The sequence below is a fragment of the Brassica napus genome, chromosome A4 (genome assembly GCF_020379485.1).
Source record: "Brassica napus cultivar Da-Ae chromosome A4, Da-Ae, whole genome shotgun sequence".
Classification (NCBI taxonomy): Eukaryota; Viridiplantae; Streptophyta; class Magnoliopsida; order Brassicales; family Brassicaceae; genus Brassica; species Brassica napus.
In genome coordinates, this window is record NC_063437.1 from 13,822,385 (window position 1) to 13,844,972 (window position 22,588).

The 22,588-nt window shown below is 34.4% G+C and overlaps 3 protein-coding genes, 1 long non-coding RNA gene, 3 other non-coding genes and 1 pseudogene across 9 annotated transcripts; 5 read left to right on the forward strand and 3 right to left on the reverse strand.

The window, feature by feature from the left end:
• Window positions 1-152: 152 nt before the first annotated feature.
• LOC106446667 (B3 domain-containing protein REM14-like) lies at window positions 153-2,172 on the reverse strand. Its single transcript, XM_022718167.2, has 5 exons — window positions 1,650-2,172; window positions 1,284-1,569; window positions 1,082-1,203; window positions 585-995; window positions 153-503 (listed from the first exon to the last, which is right to left on the reverse strand). The coding sequence occupies exons 1-5, from the start codon at window positions 1,701-1,703 to the stop codon at window positions 255-257; spliced, it is 1,122 nt and encodes a 373-aa protein (XP_022573888.2). The 5' UTR covers window positions 1,704-2,172; the 3' UTR covers window positions 153-254.
• Window positions 2,173-2,266: 94 nt separating this feature from the next.
• LOC125608019 lies at window positions 2,267-4,487 on the forward strand. The gene is made up of 2 exons (XR_007339044.1): window positions 2,267-3,326; window positions 4,144-4,487. It is a non-coding gene; the product is annotated as an uncharacterized LOC125608019 (long non-coding RNA).
• Window positions 3,362-3,507, forward strand: LOC125608451. The gene has a single exon (XR_007339345.1). It is a non-coding gene; the product is annotated as a small nucleolar RNA snoR2/U65 (small nucleolar RNA).
• LOC125608508 lies at window positions 3,558-3,640 on the forward strand. The gene has a single exon (XR_007339398.1). It is a non-coding gene; the product is annotated as a small nucleolar RNA snoZ7/snoR77 (small nucleolar RNA).
• On the forward strand, window positions 3,694-3,779 carry LOC125608439 (annotated as a pseudogene).
• Window positions 3,946-4,044, forward strand: LOC125608434. Its single transcript, XR_007339330.1, has one exon. It is a non-coding gene; the product is annotated as a small nucleolar RNA snR60/Z15/Z230/Z193/J17 (small nucleolar RNA).
• A 1,263-nt stretch (window positions 4,488-5,750) lies between the features above and the next one.
• On the reverse strand, window positions 5,751-11,230 carry LOC106446666 (B3 domain-containing protein REM14). Of its 3 annotated transcripts, none has more exons than XM_022718166.2 (7): window positions 9,158-11,230; window positions 7,543-7,825; window positions 7,267-7,379; window positions 6,911-7,187; window positions 6,719-6,813; window positions 6,177-6,626; window positions 5,751-6,097 (listed from the first exon to the last, which is right to left on the reverse strand). In XM_022718166.2, exons 1-7 carry the CDS (start codon window positions 9,209-9,211, stop codon window positions 5,831-5,833), a joined length of 1,539 nt encoding a protein of 512 aa, XP_022573887.2. In that variant the 5' UTR covers window positions 9,212-11,230; the 3' UTR covers window positions 5,751-5,830. The 3 variants fall into 3 exon arrangements, with proteins under 3 accessions (XP_022573887.2, XP_013743898.2, XP_048633671.1); XM_013888444.3 differs by lacking the exon at window positions 9,158-11,230 and adding an exon at window positions 7,922-8,346; XM_048777714.1 differs by lacking the exon at window positions 9,158-11,230 and having other exon boundaries at window positions 7,543-8,350.
• Window positions 11,231-15,271: 4,041 nt separating this feature from the next.
• LOC111215053 (B3 domain-containing protein REM12-like) lies at window positions 15,272-18,540 on the reverse strand. The gene is made up of 3 exons (XM_048777717.1): window positions 17,273-18,540; window positions 16,459-16,617; window positions 15,272-16,346 (listed from the first exon to the last, which is right to left on the reverse strand). The coding sequence occupies exons 1-3, from the start codon at window positions 17,411-17,413 to the stop codon at window positions 15,873-15,875; spliced, it is 774 nt and encodes a 257-aa protein (XP_048633674.1). The 5' UTR covers window positions 17,414-18,540; the 3' UTR covers window positions 15,272-15,872.
• Between the last annotated feature and the right edge of the window lie 4,048 nt (window positions 18,541-22,588).

Consider the following 22,588-nt stretch of genomic DNA (forward strand, 5'->3'; position numbering starts at 1 on the left):
ATTTTAAAATATCACACATGAAAGAAGTCATGACTTCTCTTTTAATATAGTAGATACAAAAAAAAAAAGAGAAGAAAAGTGGATAGAAGTTTATGGAATGATTGGTTCATATGGTGTATCTAGAAATAATTGGTTCTGATCATCGCCCAGTGATAGATAACCAAGCTGGCATGACTTAATTCATTTTAATTCGTCTTGGGAACTTACAAAAAGCTTAAACATCACACTCAGAAACAGTTTCATCTAGTCTCTTGCTACACCTTAGAGCAGAACTTAAGGACACAACTTGTGTCTCCATCCCAAATCAGCTTCACAATGATCGATTCGCCCATCTCCACACAATTAGCTTTGAAGAACTCTTTGCAACCCCCTACCAGTCTTATTTTGTCACTTCTCTTCTCAGACCGCAGATCCGTAGACCACTTGACACCGTTTTTGTCCAACAGTGTCATTCTAGTTTCCTCATTGATGCTATGCCTCCTGGTAAATTGTACAGGAAGATACTGCAACAAAGATTCCAAAAAAATATGATTCAAGACTTGGATAGAGTGTAATCCGACAAACTGCATGTCAATGAAACTGACCAGTGTAGATTTTTCGACTTCGTAAGGTTTGAGAGTTAAGGTCACAAACAGGTTTTGGAATGGTGAAGATGATGCTTTCCACATAGAACTAGTCTTCTTGAAGCTTTTAGATTCTGTGGAAAGAGGCTCTATTTCATCACCTTCTGAGCTATCTTCAGACTCTGTGGAGGAGGGAGACTTACGTAGAACAAGAGTTCCTCCTCTTTGGATCAGTTTGAACGTGAAGAAACTTCCAGCTCTAAGTCCATTGACCCTACAGAAGCGTCTCCAACCTCGTGTGATATACATAGTTCCACATGAATTCTTTCGTTTCAAAATTAAAGTCCACGAAGTACCCTTTTCATTCATCAGAACAATCTCTCCACTTCTAGTCTCTAAACCATTAGCCCTTGCAAAACTCTTTGGAATATACTGAAGATTCATTACAATAGAAAATGGTTTTGATCAAAACCAGACCCAGAAATGAGAGCTTTTTGGTTCAAATTAGGAGTAGATACCAGCATGTCATATCGCAGGCTTGAAGGCGTGACATTAACCACATAACAAGATGGGTCTAGTGTACAAGTCTCTACTTCTCTTTTTGTATTCTTCTTCACTTTCTTCTTGCTTTGAATCTTAACTGCAAAAGACAGAGAGTAAATCTTCAGTCATGTGTTGAAGTCAGTCTCGAAGTCACAGTTATTACAGAACAAAACTCACCAAGCTTGTTCTTGTCGTCCAAACACGCTCCATATTGTATCTCACAGCAACTAGGTCCAAACAGTGTAACGTGGAAAGCCATGTCTTTCTCTTGTCTGAAAATAACAATGTCACCAACTCGTAGATCATGTGCGAGAGCAAACTCTTTCCAACCGTCAGTGAGTCTCAGGCCGTCTTCTATCTTCACTTTCCAGGTTATCTCCGACGTGTCTGATCTCAGCTTCGCCGTGTTTTTATGCTCATTTCTTCCTTCTATATGCTTGGAGAAGAAGGCTACAGGAATTTTCTAAAGCAACATGCAAATACAAAAGCAGAACCATCAAAGAGATAGAGAAAGATTCGAAAGGAAGGGGAGAGATTGAGTACCAAGTGGCTGTGGAAGCCGGGAAGAAGAGGCTTGAAGAAATGTTGATTCGCCATATTCTCAAAGTTCCTTTACCTCTTACCATCTACACTGCAACTTCATAGTGGAAAGAGTGTAATAAACGCAACATTTAACTAAGATCAGAGAGCTTTTAATTAATTTTGTGTCTGACTTTTTTCCTGAACTTCGAGACGGTTTCCATTGGTGAAAGCTACCAATGATAGTTAGTAGCTTAATGTACATATTTATTGTTGAGCTATTTGTTTGTTTTTCTTATTCTGTTTATTCATTAAAGGGTTTGGTTTCAGAGGAAGACTTGTGAACTCTACATTCAAAAGTGACTTTGACTTCAAAAATTAGTAGTCAGCTGAAGTAACAGAACAAGCATGCATGAACTGAAGTCCTCTTAACACTTTCTATTTTTTTATTTAAAAAAAAAACATTTACTCAGGTTGTTCTGATTATCACTGGAGACCATGTGGAACACTAGTTTCTGTTTATATTAAGTTACTAGCAGAGTCAAATGCAAGAATAGAAGTTGTCTTCAGTATGGCATAGTGGAGGACATCGCAGCTAAACCTTCAGAAGCTATGGCAAAATTAAAACAAGATTTCTCGGAACAATATCTACTAGAGAGACATGGCCCATCTTACTAACAAGACATAGACATACCAACAATGTGACACCCAATAACACAGCCGCTTTGAGAGTTTAGGAGACGACCATTTACATAGACAAGGTTGTGTGGTGTTGATAGTTTAAATCCAACAATTGACATTAATTGATTCCTCTTAGTCGTCTATATTTATAGGTGTTACTTACATACATTGCTGGCCAGCCGGTGAAAAATAGAGTTCTTGACTCAGTCCACAACCATCCTGAATCTCTTTAGCCCTGCATGAGAAATATATATGCCTATAGAAAGATATTCTCAACAAACTTAAAAAATCATCATGGAATGCTCACAAATTTTGGCAGCATGGCACTCAGAAGGCATATAAAACCTCTTTTCATGCACACTGAATTTACAAAGTTGCTGTCTTGATTATTATGATCAGTGTTGATAATATGTTTCTGGCAGATATTCTGTGTAGCTGATCCTTGTTATGACAAGGCACTGCAATAGTTTTAGAGCTTCCTTTTTGGTTTGGTTTCTGAAGAGAAATTAGCGCTAATGGATGGAATGTATTGGCTTAACAAGTAAACTCTTTTACATAACATGAATGTGACAGGAACTAGTTTTGTCTTTTTGTATGAGTTACTGTCTTTTTTTTAATGAAATCTCTAATGTCAAAAATATGAAACTGAAAAGTATATACTTCTAGGAGATTCAAAAACCTTTTTTGTTGTATATAGTTCATCATCAAACACAGCCCACAAAGTATTAAGAAGAGTGGAATCACAAATTTGTGTTATGGTAAATTTTGTAAATTGACGACAAAAAAGGAAAAATGGTAAAAGAAAATATATTAAATCAACCAAAAATATAATAAAATCATAACTTTAAGCTTCTGTATTAGGGTTTTTGTGTTATGCCGCCTCCTATACTCACTATATATATAACTCGAGTTTCTCTTCTTTTCTTAACATCCTGTTTCTACTCTTCTCTGATATTAGCGGCGGCGGATTGGACCAGAAATTGCATCCGGTTTGACCGCTTTCAGTTTCTTTCGCTTAAGGTTCGAAGCTTATTTGTTCTGATTCTGATGAAAACTGTCCGATGCCACGTCGACGATAGCTATTCATGGCTGTGATCGTCGATGCTACATTGGACATAAACAGATGTTTGTGTTTCGCTTTTCTGATAGGAACCTGTTGATCGATCTTATGATCTACGGGGCCATTTCGGCGATTACATTTTTTTTTTTGTTAATCAAAATTGTATTTGATTTGATTTATGGGGAAAGTAATCGATGATGATTATTGCAAAAAATATGGAATTACCGTCTGAGTTTTAATTACCTTGATGTGAAAAACGCTGGCTTTACTGAGATTTCTTCCCAAAAAGATTTGTTTTTGTTTTGTGAATTTGATTTTGTTTCCAGAGGACAGTGACGATTAAAAGGTCTCGTTCGTCGTAATATCGGCCCTAAAATGTCTATTTGCCGACCATTCTGTTATATTCTGAGTCCTAATTGTTTTTTTTTTAAATTGTTCTGTTTGTTGATTCTATTAGCATCGGCCGATGATTAAATCGATTAAGACAAGCATATGTCTAAATTAATCCGTGTTGATAAGCCTAATCATCTTAATGAGGCCCATCTATTAGCTCTAGCATTGTTTGGTTTAATTACGAAGGAGGGTCAAGTGAGGAATAATAATGCATAGTTCAGATGATATAATCTCCATGATTACATAACTGTAGCAATAGTCTTTCGCTCCTATCTGATGACCCTCTCTTTTCAACTTTGAGTTTTGATGTTTGATTTTGTTATTTTTCTTCTCCTTTGGATGGATTATGTTTTCCTTATCTGAGAACATTTTGGGTGGCCTCAGGTATCTAACTTGTCCGTAACAGAGTGAATACAACCATTGATGATACTATCAGACGAGTGTTGTTAAATCTTGATCCTTGCAACGTTGAGATTGAAATTCATTTGGGCTTTGGCACAAAAGAATTTGTTACTTCGGTTATCAGATATCCTTGTTGGGTTTCATTCAAATCTAATCACTGATAAGAGTATCCAGGAACATTGTTTTGCTATGGGTTGACTTCATCAAGCTTTTGTCTTTTTTTGATCATTACAGTCAGATCTTATTTGCATGTATGAGCGAAAGAGGGATTGTTGGAAGTGTTTGTTATTGTAATCGTTGCATGTATGTTATTTAAATTGTTGCAAGAATGCGTTCATTTAAATGTTGCAATATTGGCATCTTTAGGTATTGTGAGTCTAACGTTGGTGGATTATTAATTCGTTATGTGATTTTTTTTTTTTTTTTTTTTTGATAACTCTGGTATCTGGGCAGCCACAGTCCCAACTATCCCCCGAAAGGGGTCCAGCGCCCCAACGGAAGGGATGTTAAATCCGTTGTGGCCAAGACTCGAACCCGGGTGGCGGGCAGTACAGCTGTACCTTCTTTACCACCAAGCTACGAGCGCTTAGTTAATTCGTTATGTGATTTTATTCTTCATTTAGCACATTTTTATCGGGCATGAACGCGTACTTTTCGGGTAATCTTGTTTCCATTCAAATCACAATTAGTTTTTTTTTCTTGGTCTGTTAATGGGAATAACACTTGATTAGACCACAGGCATGTAACCATTGACATTATGCTAGACATCGTATCTTGTAAACTTGTTTCGCAGGAATGTTGTATAGTTTTCATTATGTTTTTTTTTTTTTGATCAACAGTTGTCATTATGCTAGACATCAAGAAGATCGTGGTATCTTGTAATCTTTCAGAAATGTTGTATCATACTCCCTCTTCTTAAAAGTAAGATTTTCTAAAATGTTCATGCTTATTAAAAATTCAATAAATGTTTATAATTTAATTTTTCTTTTACTTTATTATATACTTTCCAATAACTTTTCACTAATAAACTTTAATCAATTTAAATATTTTCATTTAATGTTTTTTAGAAGTATAAAAATGTACCTTAAACATATAAAAAATTTATATTTCATTTAATAGTTTATGGTTTGTCCGTGAAATTTGCAACTGACTTTCAAAGCATTTAAACTGAAGTTCCTAAATTGGTGTTTCGTGTGTAACTTGAAACTCTGCATGCTTCCAATGGTGATAAATACTAATACTCAGGATCCAATTGGCTATCCTGGTCCCCAAATAAAGGCACCTCATCCTCTTTAATGATACAATCCTGCCTTCCAATTATCTTTTTTTGGGCGAAAGGTTCTATCAAAATATTTGATTGTTAAAGCGACTATCAAAATTACATTCTTTTAGTAGAATTAAGGCCTAAAAGTTGATGTTTCACAAACTATCAAAATTACCTTTTTATCTCAATGCCTTAAATGTTTCTTTAGTGTCTGTCTCGCTTTGGTGTTGATTTTGTGTGTGATGTTCGAGTATCTTCTACTTACGGTAAAAAAACATTCACAAATCCCGTTGACAAAAAAAAAAAAATTCACAAATCCCAAACTATCAAAAAGGCCAAACGTTGATTCATTTTAATTCGTCATAGGAAATTAAAAAAGCTAAAACATAGTACAAAGATACAGTTTCATTTGGTTTCATGCTTCACCTTAGAGCAGAACTTGAGGACACATCTCTTGTCTCCTTCCCATATCAGCTTTAACATGATCGATTCACCTGTCTTCACACAGTTAGCTTTGAAGAATTCTTGCCAACCTCCCACCAATCTTATCTTATCATTATTAATTTTCCCAGCCCGCAGATCCGTAGACCACATGACACCCTTTTTGTCCAACAGTCTCATTTTAGTTTCCTCATTGATGCCGTGCCACCTGGTGAAGCGTAAAGGAAGAAACTGCAACAAAGATTCAAATAAAGGATTCAAGACTCAGCAGAATGCCAACACACGAATGGCTTGGAGTTATGATACTAACCAGTGAATACTTTTCAAGATTGAAAGGTCTAAGCGTTAGTGTCACAAATCGGTTTTGGGATTGTGAAGATGAAGCTTTCCATGTCGATCTATGTTTCTTGATTTTTTCGTCATCTTGGCTGCTCTCTTCATCGCTTTCTGGTTCTGTGGAAAGAGACTCCACTTCAATAGCTTTTAATGAGCAATCTTCTTCTTCTTCTTCAGTCTCTTTAGATGACAAACGTAGAGCCAGAGTTCCTCCTCTTTTGATCAGTTTGAAAGTGGAAGAACTTCCAGCTCTAAGTCCATTGGCACTACGGAAACTTCTCCACCCTTGTGTGATATACATAGTTCCACATGATCTCTTTCTTTTCAGATTTAGCTTCCATGTTCTACCCTTTTCATTCATTAGAACAATCTCTCCACATCTTGCCTCTAGACCATTTTCCCTTGAAAATTTCATTGGAAGACCCTGAAAACTCATTTATAAAATACAACATGCGTTATATCTAATTCACACCATTGGTATATTTTTATCATTCAAAATTAAGAGTAGATGAATACCAGTGTGTCATAACGTAGGGTTGCACGCGAGATATTAGCCACAAAACAAGAGGGGTCTAGTGAAGAAGACTCTGCTTTCTTCCTCTGGATCTTCTCTGAAAAAACAAAAAATTAAGTGGTAAGTAATGTCGCAGTCAAACTTATCCATGTTCCAAAATAAGCACCATTAGTATGACAAAGAGCACAGCTCACCGAAGTTTCTTTCTTCTGACTCTGACTCTGACTCTTTAGAGGACAAAAGAAGAACCGGAGTTCTCCCACTTTGGATTAGTTTGAAAGTGTAGACGCCTCCAGTTTTAAGCCTATTGGCAATACAGAAACGTCTCCACCCACGTCTGATGTAAGTAGTCCCACTTAGCTTTTGTTTTAAAACCAAAGTCCATGGTCTACCCTTTTCATTCATCAGAACAATCTCTCCTCCACAGCTTGTCTCTAGACCATTCGCCCTCACAAAACTCTTTGGAAGGTTCTGAAAATACATTACAATACAAGATATATACCATAGCTTAGTTTTAATACAACATATGTTTAAATGAAGAGTAGCATACCAATGTGTCATAACGTAGGGACGAAGGCCATATATTAGTCTTAAAACAAGATGGATCTAGTGAAGAAGAAGACTCTGCTTCTCTTTTTGAATTCATTTTCTTTGGAATCTTCCCTGAAAAAAAAGAAAAGAAAATATCTCAACATGCAAAGTAGTCAAATTGATTCTCTCTGCTTCTGCATGCATATTATTACCGTTTAAACTTTGTTACTTGAGAACATTTCTTACAAGCCAGTCTGAGATTCAGAGATTTAGACGGAGACAGAACACAACTCACCGAGGTTGTTCTCCTCTTCTGAACACGACTCATACTGAATCTCACAGTCACTAGGTCCCAAGAGTGTTACATGGAAAGCCATGTCTTTCTCTTGTCTGAAAATGAGAATGTCGCCGATACGGAGATCGTGTGCAAGAGCGAACTCTTTCCAACCTTCAGTGAGTTTCTTGCCATCTTCTATTTTCACTTGCCAGGTTATCATTGACGCGTCTGATCTCAGCTTCGCCGTATGGTGCTCATTTGTTCCTTCTATATACTTCAAGAAGAAGGCTACAGGAATTGTCTGAAGCAACATGCAGTTACAACACAGAAACCATCTCTTGGTTGGCTTATCAGAGAGACATAGACATATATAGAAACAGGGAAAGAGAGGAATTACCAAGTGGCTGTGGAAGCCAGGAAGAAGAGGCTTGAAGAAACCTTTATTCACCATCCTCATAAACTTCAGAAGCTCTGAGTCTCTCGAATTCTAGTAGGCTACATTCTAGACTGAAAATAGTGTAATAAACCAACTTGAAGACGCCGATCATTTATTGTAGAGCTTCTTTTTTTTGTTTGGTTTCTTTAATACTCCTATTTATTGTAGACCTGCTTCCTTTCCCTAAAGCCTTGGTCTCTCCACTGTACATATTTCTGTTTCTAACATATTTTTGCATTTATTAGTCTTCTGAGAACATAACTTAAGTACAGGAGTCAGGAGCTGCTCTGGCATGTTCATTTAGTGAACTCCAACGTGAAGGATTCTCCTAACTGTAGGCCATTTCGGGTATGAATGGTGACCAGGGAACGGCGGGAAAATACAAATTTTCGGTTTTGGCAGGACAACGTGTTTTTTTTTTGCGGTTTTGGAGGGAAACACGTTTTTGCGACTTTTGCGGGAAAACAAAAATTTTCGGTTTTGGCGAGAAAACGAGATCTTTCGTTATTGGCGAGAAAATGCGTTTTTGCGGTATTGGCGGGAAAACATGTTTTTTTTTGCGGTTTTGGCGAAGAAACACGTTTTTGGCGGGAAAGACAAGATTTTCCGGTTTTGGCGGGAAAACGAAATTTTCGGTTTTAGCGAGAAAAGACGTTTTTTTGTTTTGGCGTGAAAACACGTATTTGCAATTTTGGCAGGAAAACGTGTTTTGTGTGTTTGGCGGAAAAATGTGTTTTGGGGTGTTGGCGTGAAAACATGTTTTTGTGATTTTGGCATGAAAACACGTTTTTCAATTTTTGCGGAAAAACACGTTTTTGCAATTTTGGCGGAAAAATGAGTTTTTGGAGTTTTGGCGGGAAAAAATAGTTTTAAGGTTTTCATGGAAAAACATGTTTTTGTAGTTTTATCAATATGTAACAAAAATGATATTATGTTTAGGTTTGTAATTTGTGAATTACATTAGGGACATAATAGACATTATACCATTTTGAATGAACAATCTCCATTCAAATGATCCAAATTGCTTCAGTTGAATGAACTTTAAAATTAAGCCTAGATTTCCAAAAGTCATCCGGATGATCCATCTGAATGAATTGTACTTTTAGTGCTTAAACAAACAAATCTTTCATCTTCATCCAGATGAAGAAACAAACGGCCCAATAGACATATATGGAAAAAGGGAAAGAGAGAATGTACCAAGTAGGTGTAGAAGCCAAGAAGAAAAGGCTTGAAGAAACGTTTATTCGCCATGTTCAGAAGCTTCCGAAGGTTTTAAGAACTCTACTCTATTTATTATATGTAGAGCTTGTTTCTTTTCACTATATTTATTGAATACTTATTTTCTATTAGATATTTAAGACGTCCAGTCCGCGTTCAACTAATCCATTTAAGGCTTCAAATGGTAAATGAATATCATGCACATCAAGCAGATTATGGAGATCAAACAATAGATCAAGCGAGACAAGTGCAGATCAAGCGGATCATGTAGGAGAGAAACATATCAAATCGATCAAATAATTTATTATAACTTATGAATGACAAAATCAGTTTAAAACTATAGATCATATATTAAAACAATAAAAATTACATCTAGATATCTAAACAAATATCTTAGATGTTATAGGATCAACCAAAATGCCTGTAAATATTTTATAAGCTACTTATACTTCTTTTATTTTATTTTTAGGTGATCAAGATTTTTTTTGAGAGAACCGGTAGGTTACACTAATATTGAACTTTTGGTTAAATTTACCACCGGTAAACTCTCTACCAGTGGGTGTAAGATATTTGAAACGGTAATTAGTCATGAAAATTATTTGATCGTAAAACTCAATAAAAACATGTTCTCGGTTAAGATTTCATTTAAATTTGTTTTCTCTCAATAGATTTACAAAATTTCAATCATTTACCTATATATTAACTATTTTAAAACATAAAAAAAATATTAACTACTTACCCTTGTTGATATTTATGTAGGAAGATTTATATCTTCTTTCTTTGAAAATGTTGTGTTTTGACAGTGATTGAACGTCACGTTTATAATTTTAAAACAACATAAAGAGTATTAGTGTAAACTATATAGTCTGAGCTAATCATTGTACATTATTTATAAAATCAGATAAATATATTTTAAAGTTAAGTGTTTGTAACAAAATTATTTATTATCAAAAAGAAAAAAAAGTACATCAACACCACCAAATGTTAGCGGGTGAGATTTGCATGCAGATCTCCCGTTTTTTTCCACAAAAATACAAAAATATTGAAATGCATGCAGATCTCCCGCTTAAACTGCTTTTGCAAACAAAAAAACGTGAATGGTGAATGTATTACGGGAGAACTGCACGCGCAGGAGAACTGCACTTGTCTCAACATTTTACCCGGTTCCGAAGACCCGAACCAAAACTGATCTAAAAATACAGATTTGGATCCGGGTCCATGCTAAAGTATTTGTTGGTTTTTTAGACCCGCAGATTTCGGTTCGGATTCGGATCCTATCCGGGACCCAAATGAATATCCGAAGTACCTGTAAATTATTGTATATATTGGGTATATTTGGGTAACTGAGTATATTTTTGATATTTCAGGTATTTTTTAAAGTTTTGGGGTCGGGTTTTTGGGTATAATTTTAGATTTAGGGTAAAATTTTAAATTTTCAGAAAATATAGTTTTGGTATTCGGGTAAAATTCAGGTATTTTTTGGGTTTCTGGATATGATTTAGGATAATTTTTTGGGTATTTTTGCGGGTTTTCAGGTATTTTTATAGTTTTCGGGTTTCGGGTCCAGTTTGGGTATTTTATGTTTTTTTAGATCCTAAATACCTGAACCGATCTGGATCTAAAATATACCCAAAAGTTACAGATAATTTACGGATATTAAAATTATAGATCCGAACCGATCCAGACCCAACAAAACTTGATCCGAAACCGGTACGGAAAATTATATGTACCTATATAGGTCCAAATTTCCAGGATCCAAAGAATCCGAACCCGAAAAGATCCGAACCGAACTCGTAAGGGTGGGCATTTGGGTCAGGTATTCCGGATTTTCGGGTATTTCGGTATAGAGGTATAGAACCCGTTCTGGTATTTCTCTACTTTGGGTCGGGTTCAAGTATTTTTAGTTCGGGTTCCGTTAATTCGGATCGGGTTCGAATATTTAGATTTTGAAAAAAAAATTAATTTTTCATTTCTCAAATTTTTGTATTTAAAAATATAACTTTCACTTAACCATTTTTTTTTAATAGATTGAATGGTTAATACATTTGGACATAACATTTTGAAACTAAAAAAAACATTAATTTGGTTATTTTTTTTAAAAAAAATTGGATGTAACTTTTTGTTAATTTTTGAAATAAAAAGTTTGACATGAATTTTAAGTGAGTAGCCAATCATTTTATCCGTAATTCTATCATATGAATTTAAAGTATGTGTAGTATCAATATAAATATTTTATATAAAATGAGAGATGTAAACTAGAAATATATGGTTAATTATACATATTTTCGGTTATCTTCGGATATCCATTTGGGTTCGGATATTATCCGTTCGGGTTCGGATATCCAATCTCTTCTAATTCAATACCCGTTTGGATATTTTGCTATTTCGGTTTAAGTTTTTCGGATCGAATTCGGGGGCGACTTCGGATATCGGATAAAGTGACCACCCCTATGAACTCAAACCGAATACTCGATTCCCATGCCTAAATCCGTTCATGGCAGTTTTAGTGGGTGTTATTGAATTTGGTAGTTTAATGGAGTTTGATGGAATTTAAGTCTGATATTAAATCAAATGTTATTCAATTGTGGAATTGAAAAAAATGAATTAAAATCCAATGTTATTGAATTAAGGATTTGTCAAATAGAATTTGGAAAGAATTAAATTCTCCTATTATTCAATATCCTCATAGATTTTATGAGAAATAAGTTATGATAGATTTTAATGTACTTTTCCATAAAAAACAAGAGGAAACAAATCCTAACTTTTTTACGTGGATTTCAAATACTTCCTGCACCACCATTCCTTTCTTTATCATCCTTCTTCACCACAACTTATGATCCTTCCGAGTTCAAACACAACAAAGACGGTGGCTTTATGGTCTTGGCCAAGTACATAGGCGTGTTCGGCAAACTGCTCCGGTTGTGACCAAGGAAGGAGGAGGAGAGAAGAAGAAGACGGTGACGATGCAGTTTCTGTTGCCGGAGATGTACAAGAAGGCGGAGGATGCACCGCGTCCGACGGCTGAGAGAGTAGTGATTAAGGCGGCAGGAGGGAGAAATTACGGTGTGGTTATGTTCAGTCATATGGTGTTGTTTATTTGGATACAGTTGGGAAAAAAATCATGGAAATTGTTGAGATCAAGCAACCACATCTGGTTGAAGAAAATAAAAATCCATTGAGTTTTTAAACGTTGGGAACCAAATGTTTGTTCTTTTCAAAAATTTTCTCCATATATTACGTTGATTAGTTACTAAACAGATTTTGTTACCTAGATTCTCTGAATATCAATGATTTTTTATTGTTGACTTGGAAACAAAGTCTAAGCCCAAGTACGTCATAGTTCTAAAATCCAATTGCTTATCGCGTAAAGAATTTATTCCCTTGATCTTTATTTTTCTTCTTATCTTTTAAGAATCCAATGAAATCCATTAAAAAGAATCCTAATTACAGTTATATTTAATTCCACCAAACTTCCCAATCCAATACCAGCCCCTTAGGGTCTGATTGTTGTTAGAGGTTTTAAATTAGTTGTAAAATATTTAAAGTTAGATTTATTTTAGTTAGACTTTAAGCTATCCAAAGTTATTAAAGCATGTCTCAAATTTTCGATAACAGATTTCTGACGAATTACAGAACTTTTGTTAAGTATTTTCAATTTATAGAACTTTTACATAGTGGATATATTGTTTCTTCGGAAATCTGTTCGAAAACTTCATTTGAAAATAAAATTGTTCAGCGGAAAATCGCACATAACAGATACATTTTTATGTGAAAAACTTTCTGATGAAAAAAAAAATCGTTGAAAAATCCCGGTGAAATTATGACAAATTCAGACAGATCTGTATTGGTCGATATTCTGTCAGAAATTTTAACTGATCTGTATTTTGTTGCAGTCGATTGACTATATATATTTAACCATATCCTGCATTGAGATTATTAACTCTTTTATCTAAAAAGAGCTAAAACGATTACAATTAAAGGTTTTTGTTTGTATTTTGTAAGTGATTAATTTGTCATTTTCTCTTTTGAGGAATTTCTCAACAGGTTAAATACGACTTGTTATTTCAAGACATTGTCTGTATTGTTTTCTTTAAGTTCCTTTTATAATTTTAAAGGTTTTAAGAAAAATACGGACCATTTGGACGAACTATATATTATTATCAGCTTTTTATAGATTTAGAGTAAGCTTTTCTAGGGCGTCTATTACTATCAGATTTTTAAATTAAAACTTAAGTTATTATTAATGTCTGTAACTTCTTTATATTATTAACTAGGTTAAGACCCGCGCCTTGCGCTAGATGAATATTATATATAAATTATGTTTAAGTATTCTATATTTTTTATATATTATGAAATAATAAATATATATTGAATAATTAAAAATTTAGTAACTATTACATATATAATGAAATTGGTACAAATACTTAAATAACTTTTATTAATCTAGCCAAACATTTTTTTTCTATTTTCTATGACATAAAATTAAGTTTAAATGATATTAACATAGATATATAGTACATTTTTAATATTGACATCTTTTAAAAAATATTTTATACTCATATTATTTTTGATCATTTGTATTTATTTATTAAAAAAAATTAAATCAATGATAACAATAAAAAATTTGTGGGATGTTTAATAGTTTTAGTAATTTATAATTTTAAAAACATTCAATACCAAATTTAAAATCTAAATATTAAGTTGTCAATAATTGTTCAAAATGTTTATCAGAAAAATTCAAAGCAAATTTGAAATTAAAATACTTATGTATTTTATATGGTATATAATTTATTTTTAAAAACTATTAATATACATATATATATAATATTTATATAATGAGACTTCCTACTTATGTAATTTCGTAATTATTTGTATTTTGTTATAACATAAATTTTAAACTATGGATCACAAAAATTTCTATGTGAGATTTTTAGCAACTTAAGTCATTTATATTCGTTTTTAAAAATTCAAAATATAAAATATATGAAAAAATCTAAATTTTTATTATATAGTTAATGTGGTTGTTTAATTTATTTTAATAATTTAAAATTAAAAAAAATGATAGAGAATAGACTAATTTTTATCAAATCTTTATTATTCAAAATCATTAATTGTCATATATATACTTTAGTCATATTAGGTAATTCCGTGATTTTTATTTAAGGAAACAATGAAGACCATTTATGATTAATTTATGGTTAGTTTAATAAAAAACTTATTATATATTTATATGGATCAACATATTTTTCTAAGGATTCTAAGAATGATTATGGTGATGACATTTGGCTACAAAAAGATGTTGTAATGCTTCTCTTTTAATATATAGGGGATATATAACTAATTAATACTATCAATAATTAGTAGTTTGTTAATTTTTTATTTTTATTAATTCTAAAAGTAATAATCAATTTACTATTTTAAAATAATTTAATCTTTCATTTATTCTCTGATATTTTAATTTATATTAAATTTGATTTAAAACTAAACTCAAGTTATACAACAAAAAGTTACCATTATCTATTTTAATAAAATAGATAACTCATATTTCTATTACTAAGTTACTATATAATTTACTGTCTTTTACCATATAATTATTACTCAAAAGTTACATCAAATCACTGTATATATTGCAACTCAAGTTTAAGATTTAGTTTTTAGATTTTGTTTAGGTTTTAGTACTTATGTTCAAAGTTTATCTTTCTTTTGTCAGCTTAATACTACGTCATTAGGATACGACCTGCCTTTGCACAGGGTGAGCTCATATATTAAAATTTTAAAATATACAGTATTGACAAATTAAATATGTATATGTGTTTGAATTTTTTTAATATGCATACAGTTATGTTTTCTTTATATAATCATCTATGTGTTGGATTAAGCATTTGTAATTGTAATTGTTATGGTTTAAGATTTGGATTTAGCATTTAACTTTCCTTTATTTAGTCATATGTTGTCTCACCACTGTGAAAGTTTTAAAAGTTGAGTTTAGGCTATAAAATTTAGGGTTTGAGATTTGGATTCCGAATTTATGATCTAAGAATAAAAAAGTTTCTCATATGGAAAATGAGAAAGTGTTAGGGTATGCCAAAAAAACTGATTAACGAAAGACAATTGCTTGAACTTACTTGAAACGTTGCGATAAGATGAAAGTTTACCACGTTCAGAACTAAACGTTCAATAGAAACAAACTTGGACAAGAGACAGCTTGTCCAATAACATGAGTCACAGTTTCATGAAAATATATGAGATATAATCATATGGCCATTTCGATATTAGTTATTTATCAGAACCGAGAAACATAACAATATGAGATACATAATCATATGGCCATTTCGATATTAGTTATTTATCAGAACTGAAAAACATAACAAACGAAAAGAAAAAAAAAACATAACAAACGAAAAGTCTTTGTTTGATGGGAAGACTAATGGCAATTCAAATGCTTTTAATTAAAACAATTTTTCTCAGTTCCCGGAGTTGGGACTGAACTTGAATACCGGACCTGTGTCCTCTTCTTCGTTAATGAATACTAGGCTGAATGAATCACCTAACTTTACACCATTAGCCTCACAGAAATTTCTCCAACCAACTCCAACAGCCACGGTTCCATCTCTTGACAAAAGACATCCACACCACTCCATTCCATCCTTGCCAAGCAAGGTTATCGTTCCAAGCTTCTTGATGCCAATAGCTGTCACGAATTCACTTGGAAGATGCTGCAAAATATATAATTTAAGATACAATTTCTAATCCACCTCTTTTGCAATAATTGTTTTAATAAACTTACCAATGTACATGCTTTGACATCTTTAGTTTCAAGGGCCAATGTCACTACTCGGTTTTGGACGATTGAAGATGTATCAGTACTTCTCTCTTTCTCCATGGCTTTTGAAGACTCTCCTCTCTCCTTTCCGTCACTGGCAGACTCTGTGTTGACCAAGCTGAGCATAGGAATTTCATTTTTCCATGCTGACTCCAAGGTGAAGTATTCACCAGTCTTTAACCCGTTTGCTTTAGCAAAATCTTTCCACCCCTTTCCAAGACACAGTGAGCTTCCGGATTTCTCCTCGTAAAGATTCACTTTCCACTTTGCACCATCTTTTCCTACCAGAGTTATCAGCCCTGGTTTGGTCATGCCATTTGCTCTCATAAATGGCACTGAAAGATACTGAAAAATGTTTAAGCGGATTGCGTAAGATTAATTTCAGAGAAAGTACCATGACCAAACTAGGGTTGATCTAACCATCTGGAATAAGAGTTGATTGTTAATTAGAACTCACCTGTCTATATTTTATGAGGCTGTCATGTGCAAGTTTTAACTTCATAAATTGTTTTTGGCTTGGGGAAGTTGGAGGACGTCCCCGACGCTTCTTCTTGTTATTATCACCTTGTGTACCATCATGGATAGATACTGTGGGGCATAAATCTTGTCGAAGACACTGCACAAAATATATTAAAGGTTCAGACCTTTTCAGCATTTACTCATGATGCCAAGCTGTATAACATTTAACAAAAAGCTCTATTCATGACTTAACGATGATATAGCTAGAACCAGATACTTCTCTACGCATGAAATAAGGAAGGGGAAGTAGGAAAATAAACCAAACCAAACCAATCCACTACAAAACGACATGTCGTGTTCAAATATTTTGCACCATCTTCAAGACATGCACATACTAATCGGGAAAAAACTAATATTAGATGTTGTGGTGTCGTGTTTTGAAGGATTATGGATTTCTGCTTCAAACTTTCTGGTATTTAATAAAAAACAAAATAAACTATTTTTTTTTTTTGAAATCTAATCAAAACAACGTTTAGGTTAACTATTGAATTTCTTTGGAAAGACAAAGGAACCAAAACCATGTCAGTGTTTCCAGGCTAAGCCACAAGGGGATCTAAATCCTAAGCATAGGCAAAAGAACGGACCGTTTAGAGCCATGATTTTAAGCGATAAATAATAAGGGCACAAAGTTTTCAAGTGATCATATAAGGCATCAATTTTTTTTTTGAAAATGTTGGACCAACTATTACCATAATTTTTGTTTACAATAGTAACGAAAGACTAAAAGACAATATGCAAAAAAGTATAAATACCTGAGTATCTTTGCGTACATTCGAAGCCGTGACAAGAGCCAAAGGACAAGGATGGTCTGATGAAGAAGAATCAACTTCTGTTTTAACTTTTGTTTCTGAAATGTTCATCTTCGCTTTCTTTTTCCCTAGCAAGTTCTGCATCAGTAAAAAACGACCATGTTAAAACAAATTATGTATCGAGATGTAATCTGCGTTAACACATAAGTTGTATAGATACACTCATACACACGTCTAACTCAAGACGATTTTGCAGATGCAGGAAATCAGAAAATCTTTCTTCAACGATTTAAAAGACTTTATATCACTATTTTCCAGGAAAGGATTTTTGTTTCGAATATTTGAATCAAACAAAAAATAAATATTCTAGAGCCGTAATTTCAATATAAAATGTTGTTTAGTCACATACTACAGAAGATAAAATTGTTTACAGATGATATGATTCTTAGAGAGATGAAACAAACCTACGATGCGGCAACAAGAATAAAGGTGAGCTCCTCCGAGAGAAAGAGAGGCGGTAATTTCCTAGACCTTATCTTGAAATCTGAAATCTGAAATCTGGGTGCTTAATTACACCAATGGTATATGATATAAATATGGCAAAACTTAATAACTTTTAGTTGTCTTTTTGCAATTTAATTCATAATGTAGACAAAAAAATTAATTAATTCAAAGTTAATAGTATGGAAAACTATAAACTCTGGTCAATTCAAGTACAGATATATTACTGAAATTGAAAACGAAAATACCAACTTTGTGGTTGACTCTTATCATATGTATTACTACATAAAAGATTGCAAGTTTTGTTTTCATACAAGATCGCAAGTTTTGTTTTCTGATTATTATGAAGGATTTCCTTAACTATTTGCGTATAATCTAAATAACTTGAAAATCTTATCATCAATACTTTTAAAAGAGAAGGTCATTTTTTGAGGTGCCCTCTTATTTTCAAAGTAATTACATAACCCTGCCACTGATTTGATTTAAACCTATACTTTTAGTTAAATAGTATATGCCACAAAATCCATTTATTCCAACAAACAAAATATTGCCTTATTTCTCAATGCATTTCAACTAAATTATAAAAGCCTAAATAAAAACTATCTATATTATTTGTATTAGCGATATCAATCGTAAACCATATGTCTGACATTTCGAGGAAGATGAAGATCAAAGTTAGGCGTTTTGGACAAAGTGATTACGAAAGCGATTTCTCTAAGGTTTCCTCACAGTTGACGACAGCGGTTTTGTTTGAGGTTCAATTAGTGTTTCAGGGGGCTTGTCCTTGTCTTCTGGCGAGTCAATGGATGTTGAGAGATCTTTTCGCTGAGCATCAATATTTTCTAGAATCTCTGGTTGCATTATTAAGGCCAGGTGAAGATACGAGAATTGCTTCCATTAAAAGTGATCTCAAAGGTACTTTCACGTTTACAAGGAGACAGAGGTTTCGTAAAGTTTAGCGTGTGGTAAATCTTCGGATCAGTGATTGGGATGTCCAAACCCGAGTGAAGCTAAAGCAACATAGAGATTTCATTTGAAGACTTTAAGAGATTTGAAGCTTCTATTCATAGGTTTCGAGATGCCTGAGACTCGCTTTTTTTAAAGAGGATATCCATATTTGACGTCTTTTCAAGGTTCTTTGGTTTAACTGTAGGGGATCATGGTGATTTTCGATTTTGTTATGACTCTTTTGCGATTAAGTCGGCAGGGGAATGATCTCATCTAAATCTCAGAGTAGAGAACCGAGTAGAGAACCGTACTTGCACTACAAGAAAACACAAGTTTTACGAGGGCAGTTTTCCTCGTTACTTCGTCGTAAAAGCAGTGTTACGACGAATTAGCGAGGAAACCCGTTTCGTCGTTATACGTTTGTTGTAACGCATATATCCTCGCTAATTCGTCGTAAGTTAGCGAGGAAATAATTTCGTCGTAAAAGCGAAGGAGGATATTTCGTCGTAAAGACCACGTAAAGATTCCACGTAAGGACGTCGTTAAGTTTCCTCGTAAATACCACGAAAAGCTTTCCTCGTAAAACCCACGTAAATAAATACTCGTAAAATTAACGTAAATACCTTGACAGCTTTCCACGTAAAGAAAACGTAAAAACCTTGATAGATTTCCACGTTATTTCCATGTAAATGTTTCCTCGTAAAAACCACGTTAAGCTTCCACGTAAAGAAGCCGCAAAATTAGCTACGAATTTACTTCGTTTCATTATTTTATAGAAATATAAAAAATTATAATTATAAATATAATTTAAATTATTTAAATTATTAATAAAATTAAAATTCTAAAAAAATCAAAACCAAAATATTTTATATATAAATAAGTTTTGAATTCATAATACAAGAACCGAAATTAAAAAGAACTAAGGGTGGTCGTTAATTAATCGCCTCGTAGAATTCATCACTCCTCGCCTGAACATCCGCCTCGGCATGTGAGTCGTCGGTCGGTGACTGGCCTGGGATAGGATTTTGTTGTCGCATGGTCCTCAACAAAGTCGCCCATTCCGGATTTGTGGCCGCTACAACGTCCAAGAAGCCCTCGAGTCCACCCATACGAGATCGCAGCTGAGTAGACTCTATACGCAGCTGAGTAGACTCTCTACGCAGCTCTTCGGACTCCCTACGCAGCTGAGAGACTTCCTCATCCCGTCGCTGAACATAAGACGATGTCGCTCTCGGAACATCGTTGACGGAACCAATCCCCAACGTCCGTCCCTTTTTTTTAGGGACAACCTTAAAAACAAAAAATAAATTTTGTTAGTAAAAATTTAAAGTTAAATTAAATGAATATTTAAAAAAATTAAAATTTTAGAAAATTTACCTCCTCGTAAAGCTTATCCACTTCAGGTGTGGATAAGGTGACGGGTAATCCATCGGTGGACTGTTGGGTCAGCTGGGTCTGGCGTTCTTCAACCCGAGCAGCCAAATCGTTGTAGATTTGCTCGGACTTGCCATCTATAAATCGGCCCGCCTTGTTCTTGTGGGTCCTCTCGTAAAGTTGCATAAGAGACGGGAATTCTCCCGTCTCTTTGGCCTAAAAAAACATTTAAGAAAGTTGTTAATTAGAATATATATAAAAATATACTAAAAATTTAATATAATTAAATTTTTAATTACCATTTCCAAACGGACACCGGCGTGGGGTTTTTGGCCCGTAGTGTGAAGCATCGGCCCGTTCCCGTGCTCATCGACTGTGTTACGGGAGTTAGAGCAAGACTGGGCGATTCTAATGGAATCAGGAAGACGCCAATATCGGATGAGGCCATCCCAGACATCCGTGGTGAGCTCAGCGGGTTTGCCACGCTCATACCCCTTCACGATCCAGTCACCCTTCCAGTTGGAGACCGTGTCCAACAAGCGAACTTTCGCCTTCGCTTCAAACTTCTTTCTCACCCTCTCAGTGATCCCCAAGGCCCAATTATATTTTTGCTGTTGGAAAAAATAATTTATAATTAGTTTTTCAGAAAAAAATATATATATAAATAATAAAAAATTTAAAGATATATATTTAATTAATAGAACTTACAGCGTAAATTTTGAACCACGTCTTTCTGACGTAGTGGGGCGTCATTTTCCAGTTCGGATGTGCCATGGAGAAGTAACCTTTTATCGTGTCGGTTACGTCCGATGCAAGACATCCGTCAATCCCCCACCTGAAAAATACAAATTTAAAATATAAATTATTTTTTAAAGTTATAAAAGAATTTAAAAAGAATAAAAAAATAATGAAACATACCATAAAGTTCCGTCCGGTCGGTCGGGGTCGATGACTGGTAAACCTTCTCTGCCTGGCAGACGGAGAATGTCCTCTACGGTGTACTGCGAGTAAGGAGCACTCGGAGGCACCATCAAATCGGGATGAATCTCGCCCGCGGGCATCGGAGGTGCCGGCATCGTAGGAGGCACAGGAGGAGGAGGCATCTGGGGAGGCACGTGAAGAACCGATGGTGCACTAGAAGAAGGAGATCCAATGACTCTCTGAGTGTACTGAGTCTCGGGGACAGTCTCCTGACCCGAAGAACCGGGAGCTGAAGAAGACGACGGGTCTAAACGACTACCCGGCTCACCGAACATCTCTCTGTAATGGGCAGTAAGTCTACCTTTTCGAACCTGAGAAAAAAATTTAATTTTTTAAATTTTCGTGAACATATACTTCCCAACATTATCCACCTAATCAACACTAAATAACATAAGATCCGTAAACCTATCTAAATTCCCTATACTAACCACCTAATCTATCCTAAACTAATCAAACTAGAGAGGAATTAGAGAGACTTACCATTGCTACGAATTAGGGAGGAAGTGGAGAGGAAGTAGAGAGGAAAGACGGAGCGAGCTCGCTCGGGATATATATAAGATTACTTGTCCTCGTAATTTCCTCGTAAACTTACGAGGAATTACAGAGGCCCGCGTTTTCAGTTACGACGAAATAGCGACGAAATACAAAGGCCCGCGTTTTCGTTAACGACGTTTTTACGACGAAAAGGGTTACGTGGAATTAACGAGTTAACCAGTTACGAGGAATTAGCGAGCCTTTATTTTCTATAAATACCCACAACTTTCCTTCTCAAACCACACACACAAACTCACAAAACACACCCTATCTCAAATCACACTCCTCACCAAAATACTTTTCAAATTAGAAATATTTGAAAAAAAAAAGAAGAAAAGAAGATATTAGAATTTATGTGGGTGAGACTTAAGTCTCGCCACATATAATTCCAGTATCTTTCTTTTTCTCTTTTTTCTAGTTTTTATACTATGAGGAAGTAGCAAGTCCCGCTTTTCACCAATTTAGAAAATTTGGAAAAAAAAAGAAGAGAAGAAGATATTTGGAACTCATGTGGTCGAGACTTACGTAAGTCTCGCCAAATGTGATTCAAGCATCTTTCTTCTCTTCTTTTTTTTAGTATTTTTAATATTTTCGTCGTAATATCGTCGTTAGTTTACGACTCTTTTACGACGATTTTGGCTTACGTGGAATTAGCGTGCCCCGCTTTTTTAATTTCGTCGTAAAGTCCTCGTGGCCTTACGAGGTGTTTACGACGAAATCATCCTACGTGGAATTAAAGAGTGCCTCCTTCGTCATTTACTTTACGTGGTATTTACGTCAATTTACCTTACGAGGTCTTTACGACGATTCTGTCCTACGTGGAATAAACGAGTGCCTCCTTCGTCATTTACTTTACGTGGTATTTACGTCAATTTACCTTACGAGGTCTTTACGACGATTCTGTCCTACGTGGAATAAACGAGGATTACGTCGTACATTCGACGTCAGATTACGAGGAATTAACGAGCAGTACGTTTAAAT